The sequence below is a fragment of the Pan troglodytes genome, chromosome 5 (genome assembly GCF_028858775.2).
Source record: "Pan troglodytes isolate AG18354 chromosome 5, NHGRI_mPanTro3-v2.0_pri, whole genome shotgun sequence".
NCBI classification, from domain to species: Eukaryota; Metazoa; Chordata; class Mammalia; order Primates; family Hominidae; genus Pan; species Pan troglodytes.
In genome coordinates, this window is record NC_072403.2 from 127,859,318 (window position 1) to 127,877,400 (window position 18,083).

At 37.8% G+C, this 18,083-nt stretch overlaps 1 protein-coding gene across 4 annotated transcripts in view; it reads right to left on the reverse strand.

Moving 5' to 3' along the window:
* Nucleotides 1-18,083, reverse strand: part of FRK (fyn related Src family tyrosine kinase) — a 163,196-nt gene that overhangs the window by 14,607 nt on the left and 130,506 nt on the right. For all 4 annotated transcript variants that reach the window (XM_518702.8, XM_063813368.1, XM_063813369.1 and 1 more), the window contains 3 exons: nucleotides 14,306-14,469; nucleotides 13,280-13,448; nucleotides 8,378-8,536 (listed from right to left, as the gene is read on the reverse strand). In XM_518702.8, the coding sequence (XP_518702.3) occupies nucleotides 8,378-8,536; nucleotides 13,280-13,448; nucleotides 14,306-14,469 (492 nt within the window). The remainder of the gene's footprint in view (nucleotides 1-8,377; nucleotides 8,537-13,279; nucleotides 13,449-14,305; nucleotides 14,470-18,083) is intronic.

Below are 18,083 nucleotides of genomic sequence, written 5' to 3' on the forward strand. Positions count from 1 at the left end.
AAAACAAGATGTAAGCATGAAAATAAATAGTATGCAGCATAATGGCAAAACATTGCTGCTATGATAGCCAAAATAGCTAGGCCTTTTGATATCAAATTCACTCAATAAGAAAGGAAATGTATGGAAATTAAGACAAGGTGGTTACTAACCGTGAGCTATGTGGTATCTTCTAAAATGGCTCCCAGTTACCAGTACCTCCTGATATTCAAGCCCTTGTGAAAGCCTCTTCTACTAATTGTGGCCTGGACCTAGTGACTCATGTTTAACAACAGAATATGGCAGAAGTAGGTGGGATATCACTTCCAAGATTAAATTATAAGAGGCTGTGACTTTGCCTTAAAGATAATCTCCACCCTGTTGTTCTCTCGCTTGCTCACTCTAATAAAGCAAGCTGCTATGTTGCAAGCTGCCCAGTGGAAAGGTCCCTCTAGCAAGGAGCAAAGGGCATCTTGCAGCAAACAACCAGAAAGGAACTGATTTCCTCAGTCCAACAGCCCAGGAGGAAGCGACACCTGCCAAGAGTCAAATGAGTGAGTTTAAAAGTGGATCTACCTCCATCAGAGCCTTCAGATGACTGGGTACTTGCCAACACCCTGACTGCAGCCTTATAAGAGGACCTGAACCAGGAGACCCAGCTAAGCTACACCTGGATTCCTAACCACAGAAACTGTGAGATAATAAACATTTGCTGCTTTAAGCCACTAAGTTTTACAAGTTTCTCCAGTGGTTTTCTTCTCATATTCTTCTGGCTGATTCTTCAGTTTTCTTGTAGGTTTATCTTCCTCTGCCCACCCTCAATATTGGTGTTTCTCTGTCATTTCCTAGCAATCTCACCCACTTTTACTGTTTTAACTCCCACTTATAACTTATGATTGTTAAATCTATATCTCTTGCTGCATATTCTCCCCTGAGTTCCAGACCCATAGCTTGTCTTCCTTCAGTCGTTTCCACGTAGGTAATTCATATGTATCTCTAGCTTAGCAAGTTCCATGTTTTATCTTGATTAGATAGGAGCAATGATAATCTTTTAATCTTTTGTGCAGCAATAGACAACTAATACAGATTGATATTAGGAAGATAACATCAGTGCTATGAATATAGTTAAAAACATGAACTATGAAGCCAAACTTCTGCCTTGGATGAGTTACCTAATCTCTACATACCTGTTTCTTCAACTGTGAAGTAGGACTAATAATACTTACCTCATAATGTGGTTAGAAAAATGAAGGAAGTTTCCTTGTAAGTTGTATTCCTAGGTATTTTATTCACTTTGTAGCAACTGCAAAAGGGAGTTTGCTCATGATTTGGCTCTCTGTTTTTCTATTATTGGTGTATAGGAATGCTTGTGATTTTTGCACATTGATTTTGTATCCTGAAACTTTGCTGAAGTTGTTTATTAGCTTAAGGAGTTTTTGGGCTGAGACAATGGGGTTTTCTAAATATACAATCATGTCATCTACAAATAGCGATAATATGACTTCCTCTCTTCCTATTTGAATACCCTTTATTTCTTTCTCTTGCCTGATTGTCCTGGCCAGAACTTCCAATACTATGTGGAATAGGAGTGGTGAGAGAGGGCATCCTTGTCTTGTGCCAGTTTTCAAAGGGAATGCTTCCAGCTTTTGTCCAGTCAGTATGATATTGGCTGTGGGTTTGTCATAAATAGCTTTTTTTATTTTGACATATGTTCTGTCCATACCTAGTTTACTGAGTGTTAAGGACCTCTTTAAAGAGAACTACAAACCACTGCTCAAGGAAATAAGAGAGGACACAGACAAATGGAAAAATATTCCATGCTCACAGATAGAAAGAATCAATATTGTGAAAATGGCCATACTGCCCAAAGTAATTTAAAGATTCAATGCTATTCTCATCAAGCTACCATTGACTTTCTTCATGATTTAGAAAAAACTTCTTTAAATTTCATATGGAACCAAAAAAGAGCCCGTATAGCCAAGACAATCCTAAGCAAAAAGAACAAAGCTGGAGGCATCATGCTACCTGACTTCAAACTATACTACAATGCTACAGTAAACAAAACAGCATGGTAGTGGTACCAAAACAGATATCTAGACCAACGGAACAGAACAGAGGCCTCAGAAATAACACCACACATCTAAAACCATCTGATCTTTGACAAACCTTACAAAAACAACCAATGGGGAAAGGATTCCCTATTAAATAAATGTTGTTGGGAAAACTGGCTAGCCATATGCAGAAAACTGAAATGGGACCCCTTCCTTATACCTTATACAAAAATTAACTCAAGACGGATTAAAGATTTAAACATAAGACCTAAAACCATAAAAACCCTAGAAGAAAACCTAGGCAATACCATTCAGGACATAGGCATGGGCAAAGACCTCATGACTAAAACACCAAAAGCAATGGCAACAAAAGCCCAAATTGAGAAATGGGATCTAATTAAACAAAAGAGCTCCTGCACAGCAAAAGAAACCATCATCGGAGTGAACAGGGAACCTTCAGAATGGGAGAAAATTTTTGCTATCTATCCATCTGACAAAGGGCTAATACCAAGAATCTACAGGGAACTTAAACAAATTTACAAGAAATAAAAACCATCAAAAAGTGGGCAAAGGATATGAACAGACACTTTTCAAAAGAAGACATTCATGCAGTCAACAAATATATGAAAAAAAGCTCATCATCACTAGAGAAATCCAAACCAAAACCACAATGAGATAGCATGTCACATCAGTTAGAATGGGATCATTAAAAAGTCAGGAAACAACAGATGCTGGAGAGGATGTGGAGAAAGAGGAATGCTTTTACACTGTTGGTGGGAGTGTAAATTAGTTCAACCATTGTGGAGGACAGTGTGGTGATTCCTCAAGGATCTAGAACTAGAAAATACCATTTGACCCAGCAATCCCATTGCTGGGTATATACCCAAAGGATTATAAATCATTCTACTGTAAAGACACATGCACACGCATGTTTATTGCGGCACTATTCACAATAGCAAAGACTTGGAACCAACCCAGATGCCCATCAATGTTGGACTGGATAAAGAAAATGTGGCACATATACACCATGGAACACTATGCAGCCATAAAAAAGAATGAGTTCATGTCCTTTGCAGGAACATGGATGAAGCTGGAAACCATCATTCTCAGCAAACTAACACAAGAACAGAAAACCAAACACTGCATGTTCTCACTCATAAGTGAGAGTTGAACAGTAAGAACACATGGGCACAGGGAGGGGAACATCACACACCAGGGCCTGTCAGGGGGTGTTGAGCAAAGGGAGGGATAGCATTAGGAGAAATACCTAATGTAGATGACAGGTTGATGGGAGCAGCAAACCACCATGGCATGTGTATACCTATGTAACAGAACTGCATGTTCTACACCTGTATCCCAGAATTTAAGTATAATCTTAAAAAATAAAAAAAATTGAAAACAAAAATGAATGAAGTTAATATTTATAAAAGACTTAGAAATTGCCTGTCACAAGGTACTACAGTGTTTTTTAAAGAAAAAAAGTATATACATGATCCTCTCCTATCACTATCTCATATAGTTTATTTCCAGTCAATCACCTAATTTAATACTCTGAACAACTATATGAAGTAAGTATTGCAATTATTCTTCCCCATTTCATAGGAATTCCTTTTACTCAAAGGAATAGGTAACAAGTTGTGTGACCTATAATAGATGTTCTATAAGTATTTACTGGGGGAAAAACAAGCCAAACTAAACTTTTTAAAAATGGAGATATTTATCCTCTTTAAATTGTAATAAGATCTATCTGTCATTAATTACCCTCAATACTAAAGTTTTTTTTACAGATCTTTCTCATTTTGGAGAAATGTATTACAAAAATTATCCAGCCAAGCTGAGAAACTACAAAAAAGGTTATATAGAAAAAATATGTATGTTATCTCAACTATCACATATGACATCTAATCCTATTACAATGGATAGAAAAAGGTTTGCACTGACAGGCATAATACTGGAGGAAATTGAGTGACACACATTTCCTACTTTGAAGGGTGCAGTAGCCTCAGTACTGCCTAAGTAAACATCAACACATACTTTTAATACAACCAACAGAGGTCAAAACCGATGTAAAAGTTCACAAACCTATGATGATTTACATTTGCAGCAAGAAAATATTTTCAAATATATTCCATTACTCAAGAATCTTGAGTAATGTTTTACTCAAGGTTTTTTGGCTGCATAAATGTCTTCTTTTGAGAAGTGTCTGTTCATGTCCTTCGCCCACTTTTCGGTGGGGTTGTTTGTTTTTTTCTTGTAAATTTGTTTGAGTTCATTGTAGATTCTGGATATTAGCCCTTTGTCAGATGAGTAGGTTGCGAAAATTTTCTCCCATTTTGTAGGTTGCCTGTTCACTCTGATGGTAGTTTCTTTTGCTATGCAGAAGCTCTTTAGTTTAATTAGATCCCATTTGTCAATTTTGTCTTTTGTTGCCATTGCTTTTGGTGTTTTAGACATGAAGTCCTTGCCCATGCCTATGTTCTGAATGGTAATGCCTAGGTTTTCTTCCAGGGTTTTTATGGTTTTAGGTCTAAAAAAATGCGCACCATCACTGGCCGTCAGAGAAATGCAAATCAAAACCACAATGAAATACCATCTCACACCAGTTAGAATGGCAATCATTAAAAAGTCAGGAAACAACAGGTGCTGGAGAGGATGTGGAGAAATAGGAACACTTTTACACTGTTGGTGGGACTGTAAACTAGTTCAACCATTGTGGAAGTCAGTGTGGTGATTCCTCAGGGATCTAGAACTAGAAATACCATTTGACCCAGCCATCCCATTACTGGGTATATACCCAAAGGACTATAAATCATGCTGCTATAAAGACACATGCACACGTATGTTTATTGCGGCACTATTCACAATAGCAAAGACTTGGAACCAACCCAAATGTCCAACAATGATAGACTGGATTAAGAAAATGTGGCACATATACACCATGGAATACTATGCAGCCATAAAAAATGATGAGTTCATGTCCTTTGCAGGGACATGGATGAAATTAGAAATCATCATTCTCAGTAAACTATCGCAAGGACAAAAAACCAAACACCGCATGTTCTCACTCATAGGTGGGAATTGAACAATGAGAACACATGGACACAAGAAGGGGAACATCACACTCTGGGGACTGTTGTGGGGTGGGGGGAGGGGGGAGGGATAGCATTGGGAGATATACCTAATGCTAAATGACGAGTTAATGGATGCAGAACACCAGCATGGCACATGTATACATATGTAACTAACCTGCACATTGTGCACATGTACCCTAAAACTTAAAGTACAATAATAATAAAATAAAAATTTTTTTAAAAAAAGAAAAAAAAAGAATCTTTCATCTTAATAATATTCATCATGATGGGCTGCTTAAGAGTGGTACATCCATTTTAAGGCCACTTTATTGAATGTGAACCCTCTTGACTGGGGAAGGGGCTATCTGCAGTGAGCATTTGTTCATTACTCCTTCTGGCTACTAATCATCATCCTCACAAATGAAGGCACTGATAAACTTGACCCTAATGGCCTAACCCTGAAGCTGATAGGGTTCATACTTAGCCCTGAGTAAACCACATCACCAAGCCACAAAAATCCTCGATGTCAAAGGTGTTAGCCATGTACCAAGTTGATCTTTTCAAGCTAATACCAAGAGTCTCAAAACAAGCTTGACTCCAAGTCCCAATCTTGTTAGGTTCAGGATGGTCCCAACTTAATCTATTTATTCAATACCTAATTAGCCCATACTTTCTTATGTGCCAGACACTGTTCTAACTCTGAAACAAAGAAAACACTATCTGCCTGTGTGGAGTTATATTCAGAGGATACTAAAAATAAGCCAAATAAATAAGATACACAGTATAAGATGCTTAACAGCCAAGAAGATAAAATAAAAAGCAAGGGAAGAGGAATACTTTAAGAGTCAGTAGAAAGAGATTAAATTTTAAAATTCAGAGGGTGACCAGTGAAACACTCACCAAGATGGAAACATCTAAGTAGAGATTTTGAGGAAATGAGAAGTGAGCATGTGGATAAATGTCAGAACAACAAAAAAATTCAGGCAGAGGAAATAACGAGTGAGGCAAAAGCATGCCTGGATGGTAGGAAAAATAGTAAAGAGGGCTAGTGTGGCTGACGAAGACTGAGCAAGGAGAAGTTGTAGAAGATGAGATCAGAGAGGGAATAGAGAGCCAGGCCATGCAGGACTTCATGAGTTACACATGCTCTGATTTACATTTTAACTGTATCTCTCTAGCTGTTATGTTAAGAAGAAACTGAAGGAGACAAGAAGCAGAAGATGAAGACCAGCCGGGAGCTACTGCAGAATTCAGGTGGCAGCCTGGATCAGGGTAGGAGCATTGAGGAGAGGTAAAATCCTCTATATATTTTGAAGGCCAGCCAATGAGATTTTGCTAGCAGGTTAGAGATGGGACATGAAAAGTAGAGATGATGCCAAGGTATTAGGCCTGAGTTGCTACGGTCAAAGAAGGAAAGACTGCAAGAGTAGCAGATTACTGGGGAGAATACAGGGAGATCAGTTTGGGGCATGTCATCTTGAGATGTCTAATAGACATTTCTACTATAGTAGAAATTAGGGCTGTTCACAAACAATGATTTTTTTCCTCCTTTCAAGTACTTTAGAGAATTGTACTTCCCTATCCTCTTTGACTTGATTTGTCCAAATGGAAAGGGAACAGAATTACTTCTGTCACTTCTGGTCAGAAGCTTTAAGAATCAGGGTGAGATTAGTCTCATCCCCTTTCTCTGCCAGGGTGATCAAAAGAACTGAGCCACCAGCCAACCTATTTTGCAATGTAGCATGGATAAGAAATAAACATGTGTGTTAAGCCCTCAGGGATTTGGAGACTGTTAGTTATTGCAGCATATTTACATTATGCAGACTGATACAAGATTCAAGTGGAGAAGTTAAGAAGGCAGTTGGGTATGATTCTCAAGTAAAGGGGGAATAAAATTTGGAGAATTGTCAGGACATAAAAAATTAAACAATGAGATTAGATGAAATTAATAAGGGAACTAGTGATGTTGTGAACAGTCTTGGAGAACTCCAAGATATTGAAGGGTCTGGGAATGAAGGAAATCCCATAGGTTGAAAAGAACCAGCAAGAAAGGAAGGAGGAAATGCCATTGAGTGAAGTGTCCTGAAAGCCAAATGAAGGAAATGTTTCCAGGAAAAGAAAGCATCTATTGAATTAAATGCTGTCGATAGATCTGAGGATGGGGAATAGGCCATTAGATGTAATTATGTGAATATTATTAGGGACCTTTATGAAGCATTTTTTGTTAGCTATGACCCAAGACCACTTTTGCACTTTGTCCTGGGAATAAGGCAAAAGGGGTTATTTAATAGCTGAGTTTAATCTTTCTATGGTGGGTAACATATTCTGATGATGTTAAATTCAATATTTTTCTGCAAGGAAGCTGAGTATATTTCTGTTTTTAACAGCATTCAACAGGCCTTATTATGTTCTTTGTTATTCTTATCTTGTTTTGTAGCTTAATGTTACCAGCTTCATAAGTCATCCTGAAATCAGAGGATATTCTTATCTTTCTGAAATCTTTGTTTCATCATTCTCACCTCCCTTTACCTCTAAACATTCTATCATTCCATCCTGACATTTCAAGAAATTATGGAAGTCTCCTTTTCAAGCTCGAATTATTGTCAATACTTGATCTCACCTTCTTTGAACATCTCATTTTAATGCTCATTATACTGTATTGTTGTTTACTAAATTATCCATTTGTAATAAACATCAAAATTTCATAATGCCCTTCAGTCTTCTCTGACTACAGGAAGCAAACAGAGAAATAAAGTAATAGTATATTTCTGCTTTTTTGTCTGACAATTCTTATGTTGCCTAGCAGTGGAAGTATTTTAAACAGCAATAAGTACAATGTTGTCAAATACCAGCAAATAAAATAAACATAGGATACTTCCCTCCCTTTTTCCCCAAATGTATTCCATGTCCCTGAATTCTCTGTGCCATAGAAAATATTGGTCCATAACTGATAATGTTCAATTAGTGTAGGAAATAAAGCATCATGCAAAGCATCATGCTAAATATCCATTCTTTAATTTCCCACGTTACATTCAATTACCCTAATATATCTGTTGTGAATAATTTTCTCTTCCACTACATAAATATTTTCCACCTTTTGAATATACAATATATAACCTATTAAATAGTAGTTGAGCCATTCAGTGTTAAGACATTCATTCTCACAGACATACACATAGTAAATATCCTTTCGGTTACAGAAGGCTTGCTAAATTGACACTTATGGGACTAGCTAAACTAAATTCCTCTTTTTTTCCTCGTATTAAGTCTTTAGCTTACTTTGGAGATATTCTTGCAGACTTCCATGTCTCATCAACTCTGTAATAATATAAATTGGATCTTCTAAAGTGCAAACAGCATAAAGCTGGATAAGCTTTGGATGTCTTAGGTTCTTCATTATCTGTGCCTCCCTCAGGAAGTCATTTGGATCCATTGAACCTGAAACAAGAAGAGGGAGAAATCACTTTATGTTATTGAGGCATTCCTATCCTCACAGCAGCCTGGTGGGAATCATCAAGATTGCCTCCTGCTTCTCAGTAGAGTAAGAGCCTCAGTATCACAAATCTTCAGAGTTATCAAAAAGAGAATCAGTTCAGCCAGAGCAACCTAGTAACTGGATGTGTTGGTGCATCAGGAGTATACGGTTTATATGTTATGACCTGTAGGTGAAGAGAGGTTGATTCAGATCTACATGAAAAATGAAGGAAAAAGGAGAGACTGACAATCTAACTGATAAAACAAGGCATCTTAACACAAAAGGAAAACATTCTATGAACACGAGCGCTGAAGGTCACTGAATATTTAATTACTGCAACCAGAGACTGATACCTGCCCCGTCCTTGGTGCCCACTGTGGGAACAGCTGGACAAAAATCCTAAAACAGTGACATTCTTCCATACTTTTGTCTTTAATTCTGTAGGAACATAGTGTGTAGACCAAGTGGAAAACATCCAAGACCATCCCCAAAAGTTAATGGGTTTTTTTTTCACATGTTTTATATGTTCAACTCGAAACTGATATTTAATATTTTCTCCTGTACTATCTGCTTCCACAGTCAGAGCCTTAATAGCATGGCCAAATGGAGGAGAGACAATATTAAGGCCTATTTAGAAGACTTGTCTGCAATTAAATCATATTTTAATGGATCCACTCTGACTCATCGTGCAAGATGTCAAGTAGTTGACATCAAATAAAATCTAAGAGGAGGAAGATTATCTGGAGTTTACATTTCATCAGTAATTTTAAAATCTTTTCTTTTAGAATATGATGTTTCAGAGGCATTACTGTAATTAAAGGAATACTGTCATTTCACATCTTAGTATTCACTATGAATAATGCAAATATGGTTTCCATTGATGCTCAAAGAGACTACTACATTCATCATCCTCTCGATGTTGAAGACTTTACAACTGATATTTAAACCCAGACATGGATAAGCTTTGACATTCTAAGGCAAAACTATGACTTGTTTATTAATGTGAAGTTGAGTTAGTTACATGTGACCTGCACATCATTTCACATAAAACATTTGAGCAGTCTCCCCTTTGAGAACCCAGAAGTTCAGAACTGGACTAATCAGACTCTGCATTCTAGACAAATCTCAACTCTCTGCCACTAGTGCCCTGTGTGATCTTGAGCAAGTTATCAAACCTCTCTAAACTTCAGTTTCTTCATCTGTAAAACATGGCTAATAATTTTACTGACATTGTAAGATCATTACCAAGATAATAGCAATGCCTGCACGTATGTATTCAGTGACTGTTGATCATTATTTATATTATCATTGATATGCATAGTCTTGGAAAAACCAAACAGACCAGCTGTAAGTATATTTCATAGGCTAAGGAAGAAAAGGGACAAGGACTTAAAGAGAGAGAATAGGAGAAAATGGCCGATTCTCTTTTCTGTTACATGTTTCTGAGCTCCATCAATTCCATCTCTACCACTGGTTTACTCCACACAGTCAAATAGGATTAAAATTTGGAATCATAGTCACAAAATGGAGCTGAGAATAAGAGACACCTAAATCATAATAAGGGACTTTGTTCTTAATTGTTACAACTAGTTTGGCCTATGGTCAAATATAATATAGTGGGGACTCCCCCCACTACCACCCCCCAAAAAACAAGCTTCCAATGATAGCAGTAATTATGATAACCATACAGAAAATTAGGCTGGGCATGGTGGCTCAAGCCTGTGATCCCAGAACTTTGGGAGGCCAAGGCAGGCGGATAACTTGAGGTCAGGAGTTAAGAGACCAGCCTGGCCAACATGGTGAAACCATGTCTCTACTAAAAATATAAAAATTAGCCAGGCATGGTGTCAGGTGCCTGTAATCCCAGCTACTCAGGAGGCTGAGGCAGAAGAATCACTTGAACCCAGGAGGTGGAGGTTACAGTAAGCTGAGATCACACCATTGCACTCCAGCCTGGGAAACAGAGTGAGAATCTGTCTCAAAAAAGGAAAGAAAGAAAGAAAGAAAGGGGGGGGGGAGAGAGAGAGAGAGAGAGAGAGAGAAAGAAAGAAAAAGAAAGAAAGAAAAAGAAAGAGAAAGGAAAAAGAAAATTATATATACAATATATATTTATGTTAATAAAATTTCTGTGTTGTGTGGCTATCAGATTCAAGCAATACAGGACACTCAAACTCATTCCCAAATCAGACTATGCACAAGAACTGAAATCACAGTAGGTCAGAAGCCTCTGCAGGTGAAGACTGTTTCAGAGCACTCCTTCATGGCCATGCTGGTTATAGCTCCCCAGCTGCAGAGTAAAGGAAACCCAATCTCAACTCAGCTAGTAATGTAACATTAAATATTAATTTTTGCCTGTCAAAGCTACTGTGGGAGTTCATTTCAGGCTCATCTTTATTGCGTAGTAGCCTGCTCAGCAATAAATAGCCGCTCAGATTGATTAATGGCCCCAGTGAAGTGAAGACATTTAACCAATCACTAAAGCTGTTTGTGGCTATTACACTGTAAATCAATAATAATTATTCCTGTTGGAGAGAAAACTATCGTGGTTTTTTTTTAACATGAGAAATCTGACTTTTTTTGTTGTCTTTTGACTTCCCAAAGGGCTTCCTTAGAGAACAACGTTAGGCAGGCTAGCTAGCTGCCTCTTCTTAGAAAAGAATTATTAGGTTGGACAATAAAGTTCAGCCACCATTTATTAACAAGATTAGGGTTTAAAAGCATATACACAGTGATTGTGAAAATCTCAGGTGCTAGAATAGAATGTCCTCACCTGGAGCACTCACATAGCATCTGGCCACTTTAAAGTGCCTGTCTCTTGCTTCATCTGCCAGATGAAAATGCTGAAACTGAATTCCTGCACTAGTAAATTTGCACTTCAGTGGACACATCTGTCAGCAGCCCCATGGAGGCTAACATTTATTAAGAACTTGCTGCATATACTTTACATATATTGACTCCATTTGTCCTCATAAAACCCTAGAAATTAGGAACTATTATGATTCCCACTTCCAGATGAGAAGATTCCAAAAGGTTAAAAATTGTCTGAAGTCACAGAGGGCAGAGCCAGGTTTAAACACAGATTTATCTTATATCGAATTTGACACTATTCACTTGTTACACCAGAGGATCCCAATGTTTTCAGTTCATGGAACCCTTAGTGTCTCCATAACTTTTTTCATGATGTCTCTAAGTGAAAATAAAAAAAAACCTAACAGTTATTTTGATTACTGGGTTAGATCCAAACAAGTTAAGAAGTATTTATCTTAACAATTTAATAGCCATTTGAAAAAGTAACACAGGTGAATTGAAAGGAAAACATAATTTTCACTTAATTCTTAACTACAAGTGCTTACTAAAGTGATATATGCATCCCTGGGACACTGCACAATTTCTCCAATCTTAGAATCAGATGAAGCACTGCTACCCCCATTTTCTGGTCCATATTGATTTTTGTGTGGATTTTGCATTTGACCATAGCAACTATCAAAAACCCAGCTTCACAAAGATATGATGTCAACAAAAGGAATGTTGTTCTAAAGTTGAAACTATGAACTACTTCAAGGTAGCAGCTTGTACAATATTCAGGATGTTGACTTCAAAACTTTTAAGTATTCCACAGCACTCTTTTGAATTCACCGTGGTGCCCCCATGAGCCTTGGCACACAGTTTGGGAACCATGGTGTTACCCTATGCTGCTAGCCAACAAATCCCAAGTGCTCAAGTTCTGCCACCAGGAGGTTTACCAAACCTCTAAGAATTCTGGGCTAGGTAAATAATGCAGGTCTCCCAGAAAACTACAATCTAGCCTATGTTGATTATTCTTACCTCTGTTATAAAGGTATATATGAGGCTACTATAGCAATGTTGCACTTTTATAGACTGTCACTTCCATGGAGCGTGAGGCAATAGTAATAAATGTGAGTTCAAATCCCAGCTATGCCATTTACTGACTTTTTCCTTATTATAATAATAGTTTTTATCCATCACTTACTGTGAACCAGGCACTATACAAAGCATGTCCACTAATGACCTAATTTATCTTCTCGGTTGGCCTTATTATTATCTCTATTTTACAAATGACAAAACTGAAGCATAGAGTTCAAAAATTTGCTCAAGATCATATGACCAGAAAGTATTTGGAAAGTTACTTAGTCCCTCTTTAAAATGGAGGGAATAAAGCCTGGCTGAATAAATACTGATTTCAGTATAATTTTACTTGCCATCACAGGAAAAAGGAAGATGGAAGGGAAAAAAAGTTCCTACATTTTCAAATACAAGTTTCTTTAGATGGACCATTTTGCCTTTTAACCATACAAAATTAATACTTTTAAAAATATTTGTTCCCTGAATAGTATCAAGATTCCTTGTGATTTTTAAAATATTTTCAGCTAAGTCAGTATCTTTTAACTAAGGCTAGGAACAAAATGGGAAGGACATTGGAAGACTGAATCCTAACTCAGAGAAGAGATGAGTTGTCAGACTCTTCAATCAGCGATATTTTAAGACTCAGCTGAACCAGGAAGTGTGTTCTTGTTTTTAAATTTTAATGCCTTATCCATAGGTTGGGGTCACCTGGGCTAGAGACAATGACCACAACACCTGCTTGCTGCCAGTATTAGCCACCCTATGACCTCTTAGATATTTACAGTGTTAAATTGTGCTCATAAAAATCAACATATGCCATTTAACCTTTATTGTTCTCGCACCTGGTTTTAATGTTTTCACTGCTACTGGAGTGGTATTGTTCCACAGACCTTCCCATACTTCGCCAAACTGACCAGATCCCAATCGCTTCAGAAGCTGTATGGAGTTGCGGTCTATCTCCCATTGGTCCACGGTTTTATACGACAAATCAAATGGAGCTGGGACCTGGATCTGTTTCATAGAATAATAAGAGCAATTGTTAAAAAGAAAAAAAGTAGATTTAATATTATTTTGTTGAAAATAATAGTCTAGGTACTTTTAAATAAAACTTCTTAAAACAAAATATTGTAAACTGTATTATAATTACTTCAAAAACAAAAAGTATGGTGGGAGAATCTGCATTTGTTAACTCTTCAAATTGATCTTCCAGATCTTGGGAAGTCAGGCACCTCGTTGTCCACCTGTCTGATCCCATACCTAATGCCATCCTCACTCAGGTCTGGAATGACTTCTCTCTACCTCTTCGCCTAGCTAAATCCTCTCAGTTTCAAGGCCCAGCTGAAGTTCCCTCTCACCCACAAATCCTTCCCAAATTCTTTGGCTATAGTTTTATTATATGTATCACCTATTTTTGCATAATTAATTGTTTTATATTTTTCAAACTCATTTTTTCATGTCTTTATTTGTTCATTCATTTAGTTACTCATTCATTTAGTAAGTAAAATTGTTTTAAGAATTGACTAGGTTCTTTTCTATAAACAAAACAAGCAAGACCCCTGCCTTCCTAGAACTCATATTCTAGTTTACCACCTGCCCTATGGTCTCCGTTGCACCTTCTAAACTCTGCTGTTATGGCACAAAAGAATCCAAAGAAAACTCGTATATGAATGAGCATCTGTGCAAATAAAACTTATTTACAAAAACAAGCATACGTCAGTGTGAGCTCATAGGCCATGGTTTGCCTATACCCGCCTCAGGTAATAAAATGACAATTTTTTTCCTGAACTGATATTCCATGAAAAATACTCAGATATCTGAAGGAAAAAAGTTAACTTCAATAAAAAAACACAGCTTGAAAGCATTTTCACCTTTAAGCATGGTTTCCCCAGCTTGACACACAGGCCGTCACTTGTCTTGGTGTAGTGGCTCACAAATTCGTTCAGTGTTGAAAAGATTCTTCTTCGCGTGAGAAAAAATCCCCCTTCATCCAGTCTTTTAATTCTGTAGTGTTTTACAACTGCTCCATCTAAAACTGGAACCCAAAATAATTCCTGTTAATAAACTTCTTGCTAAAACCAAGCAGATTTATTTACTTTGTGGTGACATTTTCAATGCATAAAATGAAATCTATATAAAATTATATGTATTTCTCAACTTTGTCTCAGAAAAGATTTAAGAAAGTTTACAAAGGATATAGAACAAAAGAGAGAGTGTGAGAACTGGGAAACAATACTGAAGGAAATAGAAAAATAAAGGGGTGAGGCTAGCGCTAAAAGAATCCATGCTTCAAAGCCTAGTATACTTGATTAAAACAAGCCATAAAATTGACTCTATCACTCTAGCAATGCAAAGAAGGACACCTTACCATTTTGAGGAATCACAGTATCCATAAGATAAAATCATGAAAGGTTTTTAGAAACAGTTTGACTCTTCCTGGTGCAGAGACCAGGGAGAAATTTCTCCCATGAAATCCTATAATGTGGCTTTGGAAATAAACAGTGTGCTCAATACTGTCTTACAATAATGCATGGAATTCCACAGGACTGTTCATTATATTGTACCTCAATGCAGACTGGTAACAGAATGCCCTAACACAGTTCAATAAAAGCAATTCCACAGAGCCTAAAATGATGCAGTCCACACATGCAACGTTCTAGCAGTATTGCTTCATCCAAGGGTAAGTCCTGTAGGACCTACAGGAATAACTAAACTGTGTTATTTTGACCTAGTCTGGCTTGCAGTGGCTATTTTGTTACTGTTGCCGCCCACCTACCATTGACCCTTCTTCTGTTAACAGCACCCCCAGTTTTCCTCAGAGAATTGTTGTTTCTCTGAAAGCATGTGGTCCAGAGGGACCTGGTAGCCACCTGGAGCCGAAGAAGACATAATTAGTGCAATAAGAGCCAAGGAACCCCAATTCCGGGACTTAATAGTTCTAGAAAGACAGGAAGAGTTTTGTTGCTGTGGCTGTTGTTTTGGTTTTCGTTTACTGATGGGAGTTTGGAGCTATTGACAGAATCCTGGCCTCCAGACAGGAAGCAAGCTTGCCTGAGAAGAGAAGCAGCCCAGTGGGAGGCAGTCTTGATTTGGAAAGTGAAGCTTAATCCCAGGAGCCAGCCAAGCCTGGCTTTTCAGCTACAAGAGTCAATTAATTACCTTTTTGGTTAAACTATTTTGAATAGGGATTTCTGCACTTACATTCAAAATATTGACTAATGCACTTTATACCTATGCTTTCACTTAGCAAAGTTGTTGATAAGTATTGGGCAGCATTTATCACCAGAATGCTATTCTGCATTCCTTGCTAAATATATAACTTTATGCTTCAATGATTAGTCAGGCTGGTGCAATGCTCTTATGAAAGGAAAGAAGACATCCCACTTCCCATATGGAGGTTTACTGAGGGCATGCCAATAGCTAGGAAAATTTTTTTTTTCAAAAACAGGAATTGGCACACACCAGAAAAGCTAAAATGAAAAAAGTATTAACAAGGAAGTGGAGTGACTTCCCACACACAGTTGATGGAAGAGTAATTTTTACCACCACTCTGGAAAACTGTTTTTCCTTATCTACTAGAGTTGAACACAGTCATACATGTCATACAGTAATTCCACTCCTAAGCATAAAATCAATAAAAGTGCACAATATATTCACCAAAACATGTGTTTAAGAATGTTTTTAGTTGCCTGATTTGTAAGGGTTCAAACCTGGAAACAATCCAAATGTTCATCAACACATAAATAGAACTATCCAAATGTTTATCAACTAAAAAACAATTGAATTAGCTAAAAAATTGTCATCTAGTGGAATGCAAATTTGTAAATAAACAAAAACTGCAGCTACACATAACAAAGTGAATGAATCTCGCAAACTCAAATATATAGTCTCATTATTAAAAAGCAAGGCTGAGCTGGGCGTGGTGGCTCACGCCTTTAGTCACAGCATCTGGGGAGGTTGAGATGGAAGAATTGCTTGAGGCCAGGTCTGCAAGCCAGTCTAGGCAATGGTGGCAGACCCTGTCTCAACAAAAAATAATAATAATAATTGTTTTTAAATTAGCCAGGATTGGTGGCACACACCTGTAGTCACAGCTACTTGGGAAGCTGAGGCAGGAGGATCACTTCAGCCCAGAAGGTCAAGGCTGCAGAGAGTTATGATCGATTGTGCCACTATACTCGAGTCCAGCCTGGGCAACAGAACAAGACTGTCTCTAAAATAAGTAAATAAATAAATGTCAAAAACAAGCAAAACTATTGATACAAGGGGTCAGTGACTGGGACGTTAACCTTATTCTGTTTCTTAACTTGGTGCTGATTACCTGGATGAATTCACTTTGTACTCACCAAACTAAATTTTTATGAATTGTGTACTTTTATTATGTGTATCACACTTCAATTTAAAAGAATACTTTTAAAATGTCAGTGTTTTGCTTCTCTTTATGAACAAATGGTGAATCGAGTCTCCAAACTGCTATATTATAGTTCATGCTGTATTATTTCAGTATGGAAGGTTATTAAAGTAAATGTTACATAATTTTCACCCTGGGTATAAAAATTCTCAGTAACATACACGTAGAATATTAACTTTAACCAAATAAGTTTTCTAGTAAGCACTGTGAGAAACCTCCTAAATAACTGAGTTGACTTGCACTATAGGAGTATTTGCTATAAGCCAGAAAAATGCAGGGAAATATCAAACAAAAATCAAGACTTTAGGTGTACAACACTGAATTTGAAGGTAACCTTTCTAACACAGCATCAACCACAATAATGCAAACAATACACAGAAAAGCACAACTAATAATTAAAGCCTACACCTTTCATGTTCTTCCCAGTGGTCTTTAATTTGTAGTCTGTGAGAATAACACTCCCCTGTCCCTAGATGAAAGCTCCAGCAAAGTTTTTCTGCCCACTTTTAGGTATTAGACAGTCTTACTTCCACTTAAAATCACAAACAGTGTCTCAATTCAAGCCTAGATGCCCAGTCCCAGATGATAACCAAAACACTCTACTGCTACGTGATCAGATGTCGAATCTTCTCTCCTTCCCCAGCTCGGTCTGGCCCGCTTCAGGCAAAAGGCAGCAGTGGAAACATGGTATGGGTGGCTTCCTCTCTGTTTCTCTACTATAGCTGCTCCTCCACTTTTCCTTCCCAGCTGGGCTCTGAGCATCCAGACTAAGAGCAGAGAGAAGAGGGAGTAAAGAAGGAGAAGGCCACACTCAGTCAACTTCCCACTCCGAGCCTGCTGGCAGAAACTCAAGCTGACTCCTCTCTGGGACACTCATGCAGGCCCTTTGGGGCTTCCCCATCTCTAAAGGAACCCTCACTGCAGCTGCTAAGATGCAGACATTTCTAGGATGCCTGCACCCAATTGCCTCTCAGCTTCTGTTTCCTGGGCAGTTCTCCCACTACATTCTCCCTTATAGGTCTCCTCTTATCCTCCAGCAGAAGCTTTCTTGAGCAAAACCCAAAACTCCTCCAGACTGTCCATCTACAGTGCCGTAGCACTTTTGCTCATTAGGAGACCCACTTATGGTCCTGAGATAATATTTACACATTCCTTGCCCTGACAATTACTAGGAGGAGAGAGAAGCTGGTGCCCTAAGTCACCTCTATCCTACTTCCACAGGATGCTTTCACCTTCTC